The 18,526-nt window shown below is 54.2% G+C and overlaps 1 protein-coding gene across 1 annotated transcript in view; it reads right to left on the reverse strand.

The window, feature by feature from the left end:
- Positions 1 to 4,952: 4,952 nt before the first annotated feature.
- Positions 4,953 to 18,526, reverse strand: part of CDC25A (cell division cycle 25A) — a 15,883-nt gene continuing 2,309 nt past the window's right edge. Inside the window, exons 2-16 of the mRNA XM_010008548.1 lie at positions 16,168 to 16,253; positions 13,925 to 13,979; positions 13,222 to 13,257; positions 13,057 to 13,093; positions 12,567 to 12,668; positions 11,699 to 11,812; positions 11,371 to 11,499; positions 10,172 to 10,246; positions 9,453 to 9,605; positions 9,055 to 9,147; positions 8,605 to 8,667; positions 8,390 to 8,488; positions 7,577 to 7,707; positions 7,095 to 7,206; positions 4,953 to 5,093 (exon numbers count right to left, since the gene is read on the reverse strand). Of these exons, the coding sequence (XP_010006850.1) occupies positions 4,953 to 5,093; positions 7,095 to 7,206; positions 7,577 to 7,707; positions 8,390 to 8,488; positions 8,605 to 8,667; positions 9,055 to 9,147; positions 9,453 to 9,605; positions 10,172 to 10,246; positions 11,371 to 11,499; positions 11,699 to 11,812; positions 12,567 to 12,668; positions 13,057 to 13,093; positions 13,222 to 13,257; positions 13,925 to 13,979; positions 16,168 to 16,253 (1,426 nt within the window). The remainder of the gene's footprint in view (positions 5,094 to 7,094; positions 7,207 to 7,576; positions 7,708 to 8,389; positions 8,489 to 8,604; positions 8,668 to 9,054; positions 9,148 to 9,452; positions 9,606 to 10,171; positions 10,247 to 11,370; positions 11,500 to 11,698; positions 11,813 to 12,566; positions 12,669 to 13,056; positions 13,094 to 13,221; positions 13,258 to 13,924; positions 13,980 to 16,167; positions 16,254 to 18,526) is intronic.

The following is an 18,526-nucleotide window of genomic DNA, read 5'->3' on the forward strand; positions in this document are numbered from 1 at the left end:
GGCAGTGGCTGCAGCGGGACAGGGTGGCAGCAGCAGGACAGGGTGACATTGGCTGCAGCAGGAGCTGAGGTTCCTTTCCAGCCCCACCTGCAGCTGTGACCTCTACCAAGGACCTTCCTGCCCCTGCTCCTGCCCCAGGGGAGGCCACGGGCTCTGCTCCCTGGGGCTGAACTGCCCCCATTCCCCCATTCCTGGGGAACTGGAGGCACTGGGGCAGAGCTGGGCTGGGGCTGCCCTCTGCCCCTCCCCAGTGATGGGCTGTAACCCTGCCCAAAGGGGGCAGGGGACACAGGGCTTTTGGTGACAGCAGGATGCCCTCCTGGGGGCCTGGGGACACAGCAGGGTCACCCCGGGCAGGAGAGGAGCTCACAGGGCACTGGGTTGTGCCCCAGAACAGCCCCAGGGAGCAGCTCCAGCTGAAAGGAAAGCCACATGGCAGCCTGGCCAAACCCTGGCACCAGGGTTTCCAGGAATTCTGGGCACTGCCACCCACAAACCAGCCCTCCAGGGGACAGCTGAGCCACACGTGGCACCACCAGCCATTGCCAAGCCAAGAAGCCAATGGTTTTCTTAACAAAGCAGCTTCTGCCCAGCAAAGCCACATGAATCTCCTCCAAAAAGCATCGACCCCACGAGGGACAGCCTGGATTGTCAGCAGAGCTGACTCCTCCTGTTGCTTCTCCCTGCCAAACCCCCAGACCCCCCAGCTCTGGGGGGTCACCCTCCCAGCTGCTCCTGGGAACATCCACTCACAAACCAGCAGGAGCTGGTTGGGTTTGAACCCCTCTGCCTCTGTGCAGCAGCACTGGGGCCCTCAGGGAGCATCCTGCTCTGTCCTTTCACCACCCTGAGGAACACAGAGCCATAGACCCATAGCCTGGTTTGGGTGGGAAGGGACATTTCAAGGCCATCCAGTCCAACCCCTGCAGTGAGCAGGGACATCTTCAACCAGACCAGGTTGCTCAGAGCCCCATCCAACCTGACCCTGAATGTTTCCAGGGATCTCCTGCCTCTCTGGGTAACCTGAGCCAGGGTCTCCCCACCCTCAGTTTAAAAAATTTCTTCCTCATATCTAGTCTGAATCTCCCCTCCTAATCATTCAGTTTAAAACCATCACCCCTTGTCCTGTTGCTACAGGCCCTGGTAAAAAGTTTCTCCCCATCTCTCTTACCAGCCCCCTCTAAGTACTGGAAGCTGCTCTCAGGTCTCCCTGGAGCCTTCTCTTCTCCAGGCTGAACACCCCAACTCTCCCAGCCTGGCTCCAGAGCTGCTCCAGCCCTCCCAGCATCTCCAGGGCTTCCTCTGGCCTCTCTCCAACAGCTCCATGTCCTTGTGTTGGGGACCCCAGAGCTGTTCCCAGCCCTGCAGGGGGGTCTCAGCAGAGCAGAGCAGAGGGGACAATCCCCTCCCTGGCCCTGCTGGTCCCACTGCAGGTGACACAGCCCAGGATCCAGCAGTTATCAAAAGCTGAGCTGATTCCTCCTGGCCTGGCACAGCCTGGGAGCAGTTTCACTTGCCAAAAACCTACAGAAAAAGTGATGTTGGGCTGTGCTGGGGCAGAGAGGGAGTTCCCAGAGGCCAGGGCAGAGCCCCACACAGCTCTCCTGGGCAAAAAAAAAGAACGACCAGTGAGAACAGAAGGCAAAGCCAGGATTGCTTGAAAAGCTGCAGAAGGGTTTCCAGCCAGGGGGGCTGCCCAGTTCGATGGTTTTAGCCAAAAACCTTTTCCCTCTTCCCGTGGCAGCAGCTGAAGAGCCACAGTGGAGAGATGTCCAGCACCCATTCCTGTGTCCCCAGGAGGAGCTGCTGGCACCTGCAGGGCTGCTGGCCCTTTGCCTTTCCACCAGCCACAAGCCCTGTGAGGTAAGAAAGAGCACAAGTGACCTCTCAGGGCACGGAAGGCAAAGCAACAAGAAGGACAAGACCAAGCTCAGCAGCACCCAGAGCTGGGGCAGGAGCTGATGAAGCCATAAGCTGCTTCCAACATCAGTTTTTAAGGATGACAGATGGAGGGAAGGGGGGAAAAAAACAACAAAACACCCCACCCAAATTCTCTGCTTGAACCTCCAGTAGATTTGAAGTGACTTTGCTGTGAGCAGAGGGGAGTTTTGTGTGCAGAGGCCTTGGCTGGGCACAACCTCAGCCCCACACCTCCTGCGGAAGGTGTGAACAGCCCCAGCAGGGCAGCCCTCCCAGCTGCTCCCCAGGGAAACCAGCCAGGATCCCCATCCCACCCTGAGCAGCAGCTCTCCTCGGTAGGATGGGAATGCAGATGAAATTCAGAAGGTTCCAGCCCTGCTCTTCCCAAGCCCCAAGGGGAATTTAGCCCCATCAGCCTGGGAATAGCCCAGAGGAGGCTGAGCTGGGCTCTGCCCATCCCTGCCACCTCCCCAGCCCCTGCACCAGCTCTGAGCAGCTCTCACCCAGCTCCAGGGACACAAAGAGCACCCAGCTCTGCCCAGGGGGTCAGAAACCCCTCCTGCCTCCCACTGCTCCCAGTCCTGCAGCTCACAGGAAGGAGTGATGTTGATTTGCACCACTCACAGCAACAAGCAAGAAGCACAGGGCAGGACAACCAGGCATTGCCACCCTGGGGCTCTTTCCAAGCCCTGGCCTGTGATGCTGAGCAGTTCACCACTGCACCTTCTACCACCAGACAAGTTAAACCAACTGTTTGGGTTGTAAATGCTTTTTTTGCTCTTGGCCTGCAGTCATCTGTACCACTGTGGGCTGATCTGGCACAGATCCTGCTGGGAAACATTGCAGTGGGTAAGGGAGCCCTGGGACAGGCTGTGGAGTCTCTGTCCCTGGAGACATCCCCAACCTGCCTGGACATGCTCCTGTGGGACCTGCCCTGGGTGACCCTGCTCTGGCAGAGGGTGGGACTGGATGATTTGCAGAGGTCCCTCCCAACCCCACTGCTCTGTGAAACAGGAATCACCTCCCAGCCTTCCCACCCCCAGCACAGGCAGAACAAGGTGGGGGTGGGAAACAAAGAGTCCAGTTCCCACCTCTACAGGGTCACAGGCCCAGCAGCTCCCTCAGAGCTCACATCCCCTGGGCCTGCTGGGCCCCAGGGACCCACAAATTCCAGATCACACCCGGTTTCCCGAGTATCAGGGAGCCTGGGATCAGTGAGGGGCTTTGGCAGGAAGTGCAGCTGCAAAGGCAGGGGCTGCTGTCCTGGCTTTGCTGCAGCTCCATGAGGAGCATCACAGCTCCCTCAGTCCCCATCTGCTTTTTCTGATCACAGCTGCTGAGACAAATGCACACGTGGCAGGATTTGCTCATGTAGTTACCCTGGGACACTCAGCCCCTGCTGTGTTGCTGAGCTGGTCACTTCTCACCTGAATCAATGAGGTTTGTGTCAAAAAAGCCCTTTGGTTTCACCCCGTTGCTGTCCCTGCTCCCCTCCCACCCCCCCTCACCCCCTTTCCCCAGGGGATCAAACCTTCCCCCTGGGGTGTGGGAGGTTTTTAACTCCCCCTTTCTCATCTATACACCTTCCCAGGCAGGGTGTCCAGCTCTGAGGGGAGGCAGCAACAGCCCATTTATTGGTATATTTTTTTTTAAACGAGAAAGTTCCAAGTTTATCCTTTCACTTCTCAACAGGATTAACAGCAGGTTTTAAGAAACACTTTTTTTAAAAAAAAAAACACCAACCCCATCAAGTTAAAAATTCCACACAAGGCATCTCCAGTACAGGGTGGTTTGGTTTTTTTTTTGACATAGACAGGAGGGGAGGCAGGATAATGTGCAGAGCAAGGCAAGAGCTTCCAGCTGTTCCCAGGCTGCCCCCACCCACCCCAGGAGCACATTTCACCAAGAAGTTGGTGTGTGAGGAAGAGGAGGCTACAGCCACCCCCAGAGCCTGGTGTGTGACCACTGGGCTGCTGGAAGGTTCATGCATCTGGTCTTCTCTGACACAAAAAAGTCAGTGAAGCAGTTTTAGGACTGGCACCCTCTTCCTGCAAGAGGGAAACCATCTTCCTGGCAGAAGGTGCTTAAGCTGCTGAAGAGGCTGGAGTCAAAGCCAGGGCAGGGTCAGAGCAACCTCCCATGATGGTCAGTGACTCTTTTCTGGAGACAGTGAATGACAATCATGAGCAGCCTCAGCTGGAGAAGCAGTGACAGAAAATTGCTGCTGTGGAGAAACCTGGGAACAGCCTTGCCAGCTGGTGCCTCAGGGATCACCAGGAACAGCCTCATCCTGAAGGACCCTCCATTCCCAGTTCTCCCTCCTTTGAAACACCAGCTCCTCTAGAACTAAAGCAGCAGCTAAACCCAGAATGTCTATCAAGTAAAGCAATCTAAAGCAAACACCATCAACATGATAACATACAATAAGCAAATTCCCCTTTGCCTTTGAGAGGCTTCCCAAGGCAAGACACAGGAGGTCAGGGAGGTGGGAACCCCTAGCTGGAAGGAATTATTTCCTATTTCACTTCACCACGACACCTCATGCTACCAACACAGACCTAAAGCTGCAGCTGAGAAAAAGAATGACCCCCCCCCCATGCCCCACCAGCTCTGCCCTTCAGCAGAGACAAAGCTGAGTCCAGTCCAGATGATCCAACTGCAGGGGCCATTGGCTTTGTTTGACTGTATTTAAATAAAATAAAGCATTTTAAAAAAAACAAAACCCAAGGAAAAAAAAAAAACAGGCACTAAGATTTCCTGGCTGCTTGCACCACACCCCAGCTGAGCCCCCGTGGGTGGCCCCTCTCCCCACCCTTCCCTGGGCACTCTGGGGGTGTCACAGACACCAGGAGCTGCTGCCACAAGGAAGATGCAGCTCCCAGCCAGCGTCCAGGTTGCCGGGATCAAGCAGAGCCACAAGTCCCACGGTGTTCCCAGGAAAAGAGGAGGAGAGAGCTGGTTGCCCAGCCCCACCAGCAGGGAACAGGCAGCTCTCCCCCCACCAGCACGGGCAGTCTTGGCTTCTCCAGCCCTTAGAGCTTCTTCAGGCGACTGTAGAGCTCCCGCTTGCTCCTCTCGCCGGCCCAGGTGCGGCTCTTGGTGCGGAACCTTTTCAGATCCTCCTTGAAGTCCTCGTGGTGCATGGGGCGGTAGCTCTGGGGCTCGCAGAAGCTCTGGGGAGAGAGAGGAGCTGCTCTCACTTCCAGCAGGTCCCAGGAGCTCTTGGAGACTCACTGGCAGAACCACCTGAGCAAGCAGCAGCAGAGCAAGCACAGCCAGAGCCCCACACCACGGGGGGCTTCACACCAGACACTCAGGAGCAGTTACTGAGCTTGTTCTGAGCACCTCTCCTAGGGGACAGGCTGGGAGAGCTGGGCTGTTCAGCCTGAAGGGGAGAAGGCTCCAGGGAGACCTTAGAGCACCTTCCAGTGCCTGAAGGGGCTCCAGGAAAGCTGGAGAGGGGCTTGGGACAAGGGCTGGTGGGAGATGTCCCTGCCCACGCAGGGGGTGGGACTGGATGAGCTTTAAAGTCCCTTCCAACCCCAAACCATTCCATGGTTCTATGATCACAGCTACTGTGGAAGCAGCAGTGATGAAAAGCCCTCCCAGCCCTGTGTGCACAGCTCTCACCCCAACCTTCTGGCAGACACCAACACAAGCTGAGCCCACCCCGTGTTCACCTTGGAACGGCACAGACTGGAATCCAGTCCCAGGGGACGGGCCAGTCCCTGGCTCCAGACGGGCCTTAAAGGCTGTTCTGTGCTGCCACCTTGAGGCCCCGGGTCCTGCCACCACGGGACAGGACACCCAGGCGCCCAAAAGAGGCTCCCATCACCACAGGGGAACCAGCAGAGCACAGAGAGAGTCCAAAACCAACACCCCCACAGCAGCCCAAGTGCTGGGAGACCCAACATCTCCCTGGGAACCCCTGAAGGGGAGAAGGCTCCAGGGAGACCTTAGAGCACCTTCCAGTGCCTGAAGGGGCTCCAGGAAAGCTGGAGAGGGGCTTGGGACAAGGGCTGGTGGGAGATGTCCCTGCCCACGCAGGGGGTGGGACTGGATGAGCTTTAAAGTCCCTTCCAACCCCAAACCATTCCATGGTTCTATGATCACAGCTACTGTGGAAGCAGCAGTGATGAAAAGCCCTCCCAGCCCTGTGTGCACAGCTCTCACCCCAACCTTCTGGCAGACACCAACACAAGCTGAGCCCACCCCGTGTTCACCTTGGAACGGCACAGACTGGAATCCAGTCCCAGGGGACGGGCCAGTCCCTGGCTCCAGACGGGCCTTAAAGGCTGTTCTGTGCTGCCACCTTGAGGCCCCGGGTCCTGCCACCACGGGACAGGACACCCAGGCGCCCAAAAGAGGCTCCCATCACCACAGGGGAACCAGCAGAGCACAGAGAGAGTCCAAAACCAACACCCCCACAGCAGCCCAAGTGCTGGGAGACCCAACATCTCCCTGGGAACCACACACAGCCCCACCTGGCCATGGAGAGGCCAAACATCTCCCTTCTCCAGGAAGGGATCCAAGAGATATTCTAAAGTCTGAGGGCCTGAGAGGGACTAATGTGACAGGCCAGAGTCCAGCTTGTCTCTGAACAGCAGGAAAAAACTGCTGGAGAAAGCAGGAGCAGCCACTGAAGTGCTGAGTGATCCAAGAAGCCCTATCCCCACCCTGCTGGGCAGAGCTGCTGGGCACTGCTGCCTTTTCTCTTCTGAATTGGAGCCTGAAAACTCAAAGCTCAAGTTTTTCTCTGTTACTATTTTAGTCTAGCACAAGATTTCATGTTTCCATTTGTTTTCCAGCAATCACTGTCAAGCTTCCCCCCTTCCCTCCTCCCTGCAGGCTGAGCAGCCCTGAATTCCCTCTCCAAGCAACATTTTGAACTCGAGTTTGTTATAAAAGGGGCAGAAACCAGATTTAGATTTCACTCCTGAGAAAAGTGGAGAAACCTTTCAGCTGTGGCAGCAAGACAGGCTGAGAAGAGCCCTCAGTGCCAGGAGTGACCTGCAGCTGGTACAGGGGTGGGGGAGGCAGCAGGAAAAGCTCCTCCAGCAAAACCCTCCCCACTCCGAGGGGAGGTCAGATGGGCTACAGATCCATGACTCTTATTTATCTGTCATTTCTCCTCTCCCCAGTGTCAGAGGTGACTCTGGGGACATGTTACTTACACGGCATCTCAGGAAGAAGTCCCTGTATCCCCCCTTGAGGACGTAGAGCTCAGGGTAGTGCAGGTTGGGGTACTCGTTGTCCAGCCTGTCCCGCTCCCTCACAAACCGGCACCTGGAGCAGGCAAAGAACCTCCAGTCAATCCCAGTTCAACAAGCAACACACCAGAACAGCCTTCACCCCACAAGTCCCATTCCTGCCATCAGGGAAGCAAGCTGCTGCCCATCAGGAACGGGCTGAGGAGCCACACTGGCTGCAGGGCTGGGAGAACTGGATTTCCTTGGCCATCCCCAAGCGTTCCAGCCTGACTTCAACGCAGCCATTGGGACCACAGGCCGTGTCACATCCCCCCTGAGGTGACAACCAACATCTGTTCATGATAAAGGGCCTATCAAGGACCATGCCAGCACAGGGAGTGGTGCCACCAGGAGAGCTTTGCTCTTATCAGCAAGTACTTCTCCAGGGGCACACGTGTGTAACTCACATCCGAGGGCCCCGCTCGGAGGAGAACTCGCAGTGGAACACGACGATCACTCGCTTGTTCCCCGAGGGCTGGATCGGCTTCTTCAGCAGGTAATCTTCCACCTCCTCCTCCATGTGGAGGTTCACAGCTCCCTGTAGAGGCAGACCCATGCCCCAGCACTCACAGTGAGTGGGGAACCTGAACCAACCTCCCCACTTCCTTCCAAGTTGTCTCCTCATTTCAGTTTCCTACAGGAGATCTGAAACCCTCTCTAGCCTTGGGGGATCAGTTTCCCAACCCGAGCAGAACACCACAAGTCTAACCCTGACTCTGGGTAATCTGGACTTGATTTAGGCAGCCATTTCAACAGCTGTTGGTTGTGGCTTCTTCGATTTCCCTTTCCATCTCCTCTCCTTTCACCCTGCCCAGGAGGGTGGTCCATCTTGCCCCAGCAGCAAACCTCAAGATCTGCTCTTTGCAATCGGTGCTTTAAATTCAGTTTCATATTCTAATTTTAGCTTCCCTAGATATCAGGACACTGGACATAATCTTACATTTTCCTCTGGAAGCCACAGGCCCCCTCCTCTATTTAAGGGAAGTGGAACGTTCCCTCCTTTAAGGGAGAAGTCACTTTGTGAGCTAAGTGTGAGCTCAGTGTCCCCAGATTCCCGCAGCGCGGAGGCGTAACAGGATCCCAGGCCCAGGGGGACAATTGGCCCCTCAGCTCTAACACATCCACCTGGCTTTGGAGACCCACGGGTGGAGAGCAGCCCCACAGGGTGCCAAGTGACCCCAGTTCCCAGCTTCAGGCAACTCCACGTTGCTCCTACCCACCTTGATGTGTCCCCCTTCATACTCGTAGGGGTATCTGCAATCAATGATCACACACTCCTTGATGGAGCTTGCAAACTTCCCAGTCAGCACAGACACAATCTGAGAACAAACAAACAAAAAACACACACAAAAAAGGGAGTTGAGTTGTTTTGAGATGTTTTCATGTTGTGGGGTTTTGCCCCCCAGTAAAGACTTGTTCTTACTGGAGCACGTACCATTTCCGAGTCGATGTATTTCAAGTCTTGGTGTTTCCCATCAACAGTGTGGAATAAATAACCCTGGAAGACAGAGCATCCAGCTGGGAACATTTGTGAGCCACAAAGGTGGGAGCAGTGCCCAGCACTTGGTTTTGTAACACGGATGCTTTGCTGACAAGAATCTCTTCAGTAAAGCCCAGGAGTTAAAACTAAGAATTCTAAAATCCAGGGAAAGTATTTTGGTTTGGGGTCCTGCACTTGAAGGGATTTTGTAGATCTTTCTGAATCACCACAAGTTAAATCACTTTGTGTCCAACCCCTGAAAGCTCCCTTCTCATTGGCAGCCCCTCCCAGCACTCTGAACCTGTGATGTAAAGTCCTTCACTTGGGCTACTTTGAGACTCCCTCTACCTAGAGAGGCCAGTCAAACACTGGAATGAAATCTGAGCCTTAAATCACTCCAATTACCTTTGAGAAGTCTCCAATGAGGTCTCTCTGGTCACTGTCCAAAATGCTCTCGATCTCTGCTGTGGAGGATTGTGTCTTCACTATTTTCAGGCTCTGGAGGAACACAGGTCAGTGACCAACACTGCAGAGAGACCCTTTTCCCCCACGTAACAGAGCTCAGAGTTCACCCCAAGCCCTGAGCTACAAGTCCCCACCTTCCCCTGTGGGTTAAGGGAAAGCTCAGGACCAAGAAACTGCTGCCCCAGCTCCCCCTGCCCCAGCACCCCCAGCCCTCCACAGGACACAAATGTCACCAATGCCCCAGCAGAAGCCCCCCCTTAACCTTCACAAGCTCAACACCTCTCCTGGATCCTCTCCTAACCAACCCCCTGCTACTAAACCAGACCCAAGCCACCCACCGCTGAGTCCTCAGAAGATGCTCCAGGCAGGCTCTTCCTCTTCTTGCTTTTCCCTGGGGAATTCTCTTCCTGGGATCTCTCCATCCTCTTCTGGGTGGTTCTTCCCACAGCACTGGGCAGAGATGAAGAGCCAAACAACCGGCACCGCTTGGCCTGCAAGGAAGGAGGGAAGTTCAGGGCTGAAAAGCTGAGCCAGCCTCAAAGGACTGCAGGTTATTTCACAGACACCCCCACTGCTCAGCAACTGCAAGGGGTGAACAGGGGCACCTACACTCAGGACCCACAATTCCAGTAACACTTATTTCTTGCTGGGCAGACTGGGAGCACCATAAGCACCACGAAGTGCTTGATGCCAGGGGGCAGCCAATCTGCCAGGAGATGAAGGGGCTTCCTGCTGGTCTGAAGCCCCTTGGCAGGCTGTGAGCAGCAGCTCAGGCTGCAGGGGAGCCTGGGCAGGATGGATCTGGGGTGTTCCAACAAGGATCTGAGAAGAGAACCAAGATCTTCCTGCATTTATGGAGGGGTTTTTTGTGACAAGAAAGTCAATGCCCATATTCACACACCAGGGCTGAGGGAGCCTTCCAGGCACACAGATACCAGGGAAGGGGGCTTATCTGCTTTGGCTGTTTTTAGGGATACAGGATCAGAGCCAGCACTTGTTCCAGCAGTGAGACCTGCTGCCCAGACACAGTCCCAGCCCCTGCCCTCCCAGAACTCACCCGAGGGTCCATTCTCCTCATCACCAGGGGTGCAGTCCAGAGGCTGGACACGTCTGATGGCGCCTCCTCGTCATTCTGAGGAACAAAGAAAGTCCCTTCTCACCTGCTGCAGCAGGGGCAGGGCCTGGATACCCACAGCTGAGGCAAACATGCCAGGGGAATTCAGCTATCAGGGCAGCTCCAGGAACTTCAACTAAATTACAAGTCAAATACTCAATGAAATAATAGAGCTGAGTCAAGACATGTTGGAGGAGGGAAGTTATAGCAGCTCATTGATTAACAGGGATGTTCTTCCACAGGCTGAAGTGTTTCAAATGCTGTTAGAAACAGCCTGAGTGGCTGGGAAGCAAATATTTACAGGCTGGGAGAGTTGGGGTGTTCAGCCTGAAGAAGAGAAGGCTCCAGGGAGACCTTAGAGCACCTTCCAGTGCCTGAAGGGGCTCCAGGAAAGCTGGGGAGGGGCTTGGGACAAGGGCAGGGAGGGATGGGAGCAGGGGGAAGGGTTTCCAGCTGGCAGAGGGAGCTGGAGCTGAGATGGGAGGGAGAAATTCTGGGCTGTGAGGGTGGGGAGAGCCTGGCCCAGGTTGCCCAGGGAAGCTGTGGCTGCCCCATCCCTGGGGGGGTTGAAGGGCAGGTTGGATGGGGCTTGGAGCAGCCTGGGCTGCTGGGGGGTGTCCCTGCCCATGGCAGGGGGGTCGGAACTAGATGATCTTTAAGGTCCTTTCCAATCCAACCCAGTCTGTGATGATTCTGTGATGACCTCTAGCTCTTTCAGCAAGAAAAATGCCAATGTTCAAGTAATTCTCTCTAGCAATAGGATTTCACCTGCCCACAGGAGCAGCAGCAGTTCTTGCCCAGTCTGTGATGATCTCTAGCTCTTTCAGCAATTTTATAAAGAAAAATGCCAAGTGTTCAAGTAATTCTCTCTAGCAATAGGATCTCACCTGCCCACAGGAGCAGCAGCAGTTCTTGCCTGCTGCTCACACCCCCAGTAGAACCCACTGCCTGAAAGAGCAGGTATCTCCCAACAGACACTTGGAGTGAAAAACATGATTCACCTTCTAGGACTCCCCAGTCTCCCAACTTTTTGCAGTGTGAATTTTGCACTGCTGGAACAGCCCTGCACCACAGACAAACATGTTGGCAGCCAATGAACAGAGCTAATTTTGGAATGTTCCATCCTCTCTCCTTGTACCCACCTTCAAGTCTTGGTCATCCAGCAACTCGAGGAACCCATCATCATCTTCACTGTCGGGGGAGGGCAGGACAGGCTGCAGGAAGCCTGGCTGGTGCTGCTGCCTGCCCGGGGGGGTCTCACCCATGGAAAACTGGGACAAGAGAGTTAACAGCACTGCTTTGCACTGCAGGACACCCCCAGAGACCATGGAGCCCCAGACTGGTTTGGGTTGGAGAAACCTTAAAGATTATCCAGTCCCTGCCATGGGACACCTCCCACCAGCCCAGGTTGCTCCAAGCCCCATCCAACCTGCCCAGCTCCCCAGAGGATGAGGAGTCTGCAGTACTCACTGTCTGAGCTGGAGAGCTCTGCCTTGGCCCAGGAGCACCTCTTCCCTCCCGGGAAGGCCCATGGACAGCCCCCCGGGCAGCTGGCTTGGTTGGCTTCTTGAACTCAAATGATTCCTGCATTAAATAAAGGAGCAAAGTGATCACTGCATCAAAACTACAGAGTGCACAAGTTGCCAGACCACCTGCTCTCTTTAGGGTGTTTGGTTTATTTCTCTTTTCAGGTTTCTCAAGCTACCTGACACGATGGGTTTCAGCTCCCTGTTGCCCACAGGAATAGCCTGAAAGTGAATGTTTTTCAAACTGAAGATGTTTTAATTAACATTGTACTTTATCCTCGTGGTATCACCCAGAGGCAGTCACTCTAACCAGAGCTGCCAGTGCAGGATCCCTGGGGATAGCTCTGCAAAACTTGGGTATGTCTGAACAGCAGCCTGGCAGAGGGAAGAAGGAGCCTCTTCCACCACATCCACTTGCTGGAGAAGCAGCCTTTTCCACCACATCCACAGCTGTAAATTAATTTCACAAAGGTGTGTAGTGAGAGGATAAGGGGGAGTGGATTAACACTGGATGAGGGGAGATTGAGGTGAAATATTAGGAAGAAATTCTGTGCTGTGAGGGTGGGGAGAGCCTGGCCCAGGTTGCCCAGGGAAGCTGTGGCTGCCCCATCCCTGGCAGTGTTGAAGGGCAGGTTGGATGGGGCTTGGAGCAGCCTGGGCTGCTGGGAGGTGTCCCTGCCCATGCAGGGGTGGGACTGAATGAGCTCTGAGGTCCCTTCCCACCCAAACCTTTCCAGGATTCTATGTTCATTCAGCTTCCTCAGTGCCTGCTCTGGCACCAGGTCACAGCAGGCAGCAGAAGCACCACTTACATTCTCCTTATTTTCATCTTGTTCCAAGAGCTGAAAAGCTTCACTCTCCAGAGACTCAGAGTGGTTTCTCTTCAGGGCAGGACTGCACCCCAGGAGGCTTTGCTGCAACATTCACACACAAGTGCCAGTTCAGTTTGGAGCAATCCAGCCTCCCCCCAACCACATTTTTAAGCAACACAGGAGTTAATAAAGACTTCCAGGTGTCTGACTACCCACTGTTGCAAGCCACGTGCAGGAGTCTGCCATGCTGACCTCTGGGTACAGGCACTAAAATGCTCCAGCTGCACTTGTGGCAAAGCCACCTGGCTGGAACCTCATCAGCTTGAATGAGTTTTGAGTTCACAAGCTGGAGCTTTGACAGTTTTCATTAAGCACCACAGCAGCTGTTGTTGTAGCCAGGAAATTAACATCTCCAACTAAAAACACTTCACATAAATCCTTTTTCACTTAACACACCAAATCCCTCCACGTTTCTGGACCCCTCACTTACTGGCAGTGAATGGATCCTTCTGAAAGGCACTCGGATGCTGCAGTGAAAAAGAACCAAGATTTATAACATTTCTGTTTTAAAAGACAGTAACATGAGTAAAACTCTTTTCCATCCCCTCACCCCCCACAGGCTCCAACAAAGAAATGAAAACAGAATGATACTTACTTCAGCCTGCTGGATTCAAGAATTGCCTTCTCAAACCTAGAAGCAAGTGAGAGGCCCCAGAGTCAGCACCACAGGTCAGCCTGGTACTGAAGCCCTCAGTGCTGCTCTGAGCAGAGGCCACTGTACTTCTTACTGCCCCTGCCCTTCCCAAAACCCATTTACAGCCAGCTTGTCCCTCCCCAGTTTTTGAAACACTAGCTGGGCTCCTTCTTCCCCCTCCTTTCCACAGGTCCTTGCCAGTGTTGCCTCCACAAGAGGCTGTCGAGGGAAGAAAAGCTCAGTTCCCCAGGGCCAGGGGCTCTGTCCCCCCTCCCTGGGGATAGAAGTTTAGGCAGAAAAAATGGATCTAATGGAGAGTGGCAAATGCAAAGCTCAGAGCAACTGCTGGGCACCAGTTAAGCCTAAAGTTCTAATGTAAGTGTTGAGTGAAAACTGCAGCTTGTGTGGAGCAGCCTCAGCCTCCTGGGGAGGTGCCAGAGCCAAGCTCCAAGGGTCTGGCTGGGACAGGGCAGGAGCTGAGGTGTTCAACACTCTGGGACACAGACCAGGCAGGTCTCAGGCTGCAGAGCATCACAGCACAGCAAGGGTCAGGAGAGAGGAGCCCCCTGCACACAGAGGCTGGAAAAACCTCACCAAGCCCCCTCTCATTAGCCCACGTTTGTTAGGGAAATGGCAGAGCCAGGCTGAGCTGGTGGTTACGTACGTTTCCTCCAGGATATCGTTTGAGGCTGCAGGACCAGGGGAATCCAGAGCACAACCTGCAGGAGAGACAGCATTTCCCACTGAGTGGGGCCTGGGAAGTGCCAGGTACTGGACTGTGGGACAGGTTTACTCAGAGGCACTGAACTCCAGCAGGAAACTTAGGTAGGTCTTCACCTCAGTGTGGAAGTAAATAACAGGTACAGACACTCCCTACCCTTGGGCTGGGCCCCAGCTGAGTGTCAGTGCTTGGAGGAAAGGAGGAATAATTAACAAAAGGAGGAGTAATTAACAAAAGCCCCCCCAACCCTGCCTAGGGTGCCACCCAGAAGAGTGCTACCACACATGGAACACTCTTGGCTTCTTCTCTCACAGACATCTCAGGAACTTTGTCCTTCAGTGTTTTTTTAATCCACATTTTCAGTTGCTCTGTTCTTCATAGGAAAAGACTTTAAAAAGCAGCCAAAGGCCCTTCTCACACACAGCACCAACACAAACACTCCAGAAGCACAAGCCATGTGAACATCCCAGCTGCAAAGCACTTCAGTGCAGTCAAATATGAAGCTTAAACACAGACCTGTGGAGGTTCTGTACTTCATTGGTATCTACACCCTCACGACAAGGCCTGTTGCTATTTCAGTGACTGAACAAACAGCCACAAGGAATTAATGTGACCAGCAGGACAGGCAGTGGTCTGGGCACAGCACAGACCTTCATCATGAGTGTTTTGTAAGCACTTAGGGCCTGGCTTTGCAGACAGGGGGAAAGAGACAAGGAGAAAGTGGAGATTGAGCAAGTCACTCAGTGGTTTGTGACCTAGACTTGAGTTTTGGCAGCTCAGGAAGTTCCTTTGAAGGTTGGAAGCACCTTGCACAGTCAGGCTGGTGCATGAGGTCAGGTGGAGACATTGATTTCTCTCCCTGGGCTGGACCAGTGAAGCCTCAAGCTTTCCTGATTCTGGAGGCTATGGGGTAACACCTTATTTCATTTTCACTGACATTTTCATTTCACTGACATTTCATTTTCATCTTATCTGAAAAACAGAGTATGACTAGGCAAGGATCAGTACTGAGATGCAGGCCCTCAGGTTTCAGAGAAACCATCAGCTCATGTAAACAAAAAACCACCCAAACCAACCCCAAACCACAAGACAGACCCTGAATCAACAGCCTCACCAGCAGCCCAGAGCAGGCTGGGACAGGCTGGTTGAGACATGGGGTGGGGACTCTTTCATCCACCTCAGGGTGGCAGGAACTCAACTGGTCCCACTCAGATCAGAGCCCAAGTGTTGGGGTTGGGAAGGGACCTCTGAAGATCACCCAGAGCAGGGTCACCTCCAGCAGATCCCACAGGAACATGTCCTGACAGGTTGGGAATGTCCCCAGGGAAGGAGCCTTCACCCCCTCCCTGGGCAGCCTGGCCCAGGGCTCTGCCACCCCCAAAGTGAAGAAATTTTCCCTCATGTTTAGGCTGAGCCTCCTGTGCCCCAGTTTGTGCCCACTGCCCCTTGTCCTGTCACTGGGCACTGCTGAGAAGAGTCTGGCCCCTTCCTCCTGACACCCCCTGGAGATGTTTATCAGGATTGATGAGATCCCTCTTCAGCCTCCTTTTCTCCTGGCTGAACAGCTCCATTTTCCAGCCCACAGCCCCAACAGATAACCATCAAATCTCCCAAGCCAGTATCTCCAAGAACCCCCCAAACCAGGGCAGAGTGAGAACCCAGTGCCCTGGCACAGCCTGTCTTGGTTTCTCATCTTCAGCTGCCTCCATCACCATCTGCATGAGAGGCTGACACCCTCACAAGGTGCTGACCCACCACCACCACCTCTGGAGCAGAACATCAGGGCACTCAAAATGGCAGCAATGAACACCATGTTGGAGTGCAGAGCATGACATAGCTCTCAACATTGGTCTCAACAGCCACTCAAAGAGGAAATGGACAAGCCAGCTCAGGCAGAGTCCCCCTCTGGGGGCAGAACCAGTTCCCTCCAAGTTAACTCCACTGCTAACGAGCTCCAGGATAATTAAAGCAAAAAACCCCACCCACAAGCCAAGCCATGAAGGTGCTGAGGGATGGTCTGTCCATCTCCCTCCTTCTGAGCATGAAGATGGGCAGGGGTGCAGGGATTGCAGGCAGGCAGCATCAGCTCTCAGCCCAAGCCCTGGAAGCTGCTTGCACTGGGAGCCACAAGGTCCTGATGCTTTTCATTATTAATTAACATCATTAATTACCTGGGAAAGCCTTACCTGAGTCTGTGGATTCTGATGACACTGTTCTTTGCAGGCCATTTATGTTTTTGTTTCTCAGATCCAGCTCAGCAGTTTCTTGCTGACTGTAAAGGAAGTTGTGTGGTTTAAATGCTCATTGAGGTGAGAAACACAACACGTAGACCCAGGAAATCACAGCCTGAAACCTCCCATGGGCTGAGGGCAGGGGCTGCAGCCCAGCAGGTCCTGTGCCCTGCCCACTGCTGGGCCATGTCCCCACACCCCTGGCCCACAGATGTGCCCTGAGCAGCTCTGAGAGTTGGGGTGTTCAGCCTGGAGAGGAGGAGGCTCCAGGGAGACCTTAGAGCACCTTCCAGTGCCTGAAGGGGCTCCAGAAAAGCTGGGGAGGGGCTTGGGACAAGGAGGAAGGGTTTCCAGCTGGAAAAAGTAAAAAGAAATGAGATATTTGGAATAAATTCTGGGCTGTGAGGGTGGGGAGAGCCTGGCCCAGGTTGCCCAGGGAAGCTGTGGCTGCCCCATCCCTGGCAGTGCTGAAGGGCAGGTTGGATGGGGCTTGGAGCAGCCTGGGCTGCTGGGAGGTGTCCCTGCCCATGCAGAGGTGGGACTGGATGAGCTTTGAGGTCCCTTCCCACCCAAACCATTCCAGGATCCTATGATCTAACGCCTACAGGGACCTGAGCTTCAGGTTTCAGTTTCACCTGCACACACAAGTGCTGCTATGAGAAGTCAGGCTTCCAAAGCAGAGACAGGGAGAGTGGCATTTAAGGCATTATCCTAGTTTAATAATTACCCTGGTTGCCTTTTAGGTCACCTCACGCCAAAACTACCAAGTTTTCTTCAACTGTGAGGGTTGTTTTGTTTGCTTGTTTTTTTAAAATGTTTTAGAGCCCATTCTGGGCTTGTACCTTCACCAGTGAAGGTCTTAGCACAACAAAATGACCAATCTTGCAATAAAATGTAAGACTAGAAATGATGTGAGTGTGCACTAGATTCCTGGTGCCTGGAATCCCACGAGCACTTCCCAAGCAGTTGTCTGGAAAAGGCTGCCTCAGAGCCCCCTCAGGGCTGCACCCCTCTCTTTGGCTGCCACTCAATCAACAAATTCATGGTTTTGCACAGGGAAAACTTCTACCTCCATTTTAGAAGTACTTTGCTGTCCAGTGTTGCCCTGTTAACTCAGCAAGTTTTTTTAATCTGCTCACATAGAGATCAAGTCTTCTAACTCAGTCTGCAGGTGCAGGGGCTCAAGCCCCCCAGCCCCTGCCCCAAGGGGTGCTGAGGTACAACCCCTGCCCCAGGAGGGGACCCTCTGCTGCCCAGATTTTGAGCCACATCACAAACAACCTCGTTTCACACGTGGGCAGAGGGCAGGGCAGGTTCCAGACAGGGAAATGTGCACATCATATATATCCTTAGCCTACACCACCTTAAACAAGGGGAAAGCTCCTGAGTGAGGCTGCTCCAGCATGAGGGTTAATTAAACAAGAGGTGCCATGGCACAAGTTAAGGCTGCAAAGTAAGAGGATGGGAATAATGTGAATCGTTTACAGGAATTCCAGGAATCTGAAGGAGGGGAGGATCATAAAGCAAGTGATCACAGAAATGAGAATGATATTAAAACAGCAATCAAAGGACAAACACCAGGAAGGCCATCAAGCCCAAGGCATCACAGGAGCCAGCCAGACAAGGGACAAAGTGTGGAGGTCACTGTAGGAATAAGGAGATGAAAGGAGCTGGGATTGAGCACCTGCAGGGCTGGAGAGGGGCAGCAGAGTCCGGAGGCTGCAGCATTTCCCACGTGTGAATCATGAAAGAGAGGAGGGGTGAGCAGGAGGGTTCAAGGAGTGGGGTCACAGGAGGCAGGCAGAGGGTGGCAGCAGGGGGTGAGAATGGAGCCGGGATGATGTGGGAGGGGAGGCAGGAAGGATGGAAATCGAGCCACCAGCTTGATTTGTGGGAGAGGGGAAAGCCCTGGGGCAGGCACGGGGAGCCAGGAGCTCGGGAACCAGGTGGATGCAGAACCAGGGGAAGATGGTGGCACGTGGTGGGAGAAGATGGACCACAGGACGTGTGGGCAGAGGGGCTGGGGTTCCTGGGGGGGGGCCCAGCCTGGGGCCTCCCTGGGAAGAAAAGGGCAGCAGAGAAAGGGGCTGTTTGGCAGGAAAGGAGCAGTGGAAAGGGGGGACCCCAAGGAGCAGCAGTGGGGGAGGAGAGCTGGGCAGGGGTGGAGGCACCAGGGAAGGGCGGGGGTGGGAAGGGAGGCACCGAGGCCTCGGTTTTGCAAGGGCGGGGGCACAGGAGGAACTCCAGGCCTCGTTTTTTTTTGCGGGGGAAGGAGAAGCAGCCCTCGGAGGGCTTGCTTTTTGGGGTGCGGGTT

The sequence above is a fragment of the Chaetura pelagica genome, unplaced genomic scaffold (assembly GCF_000747805.2).
Source record: "Chaetura pelagica isolate M959 unplaced genomic scaffold, ChaPel_1.0 scaffold612, whole genome shotgun sequence".
In the NCBI taxonomy this organism is placed as follows: domain Eukaryota; kingdom Metazoa; phylum Chordata; class Aves; order Apodiformes; family Apodidae; genus Chaetura; species Chaetura pelagica.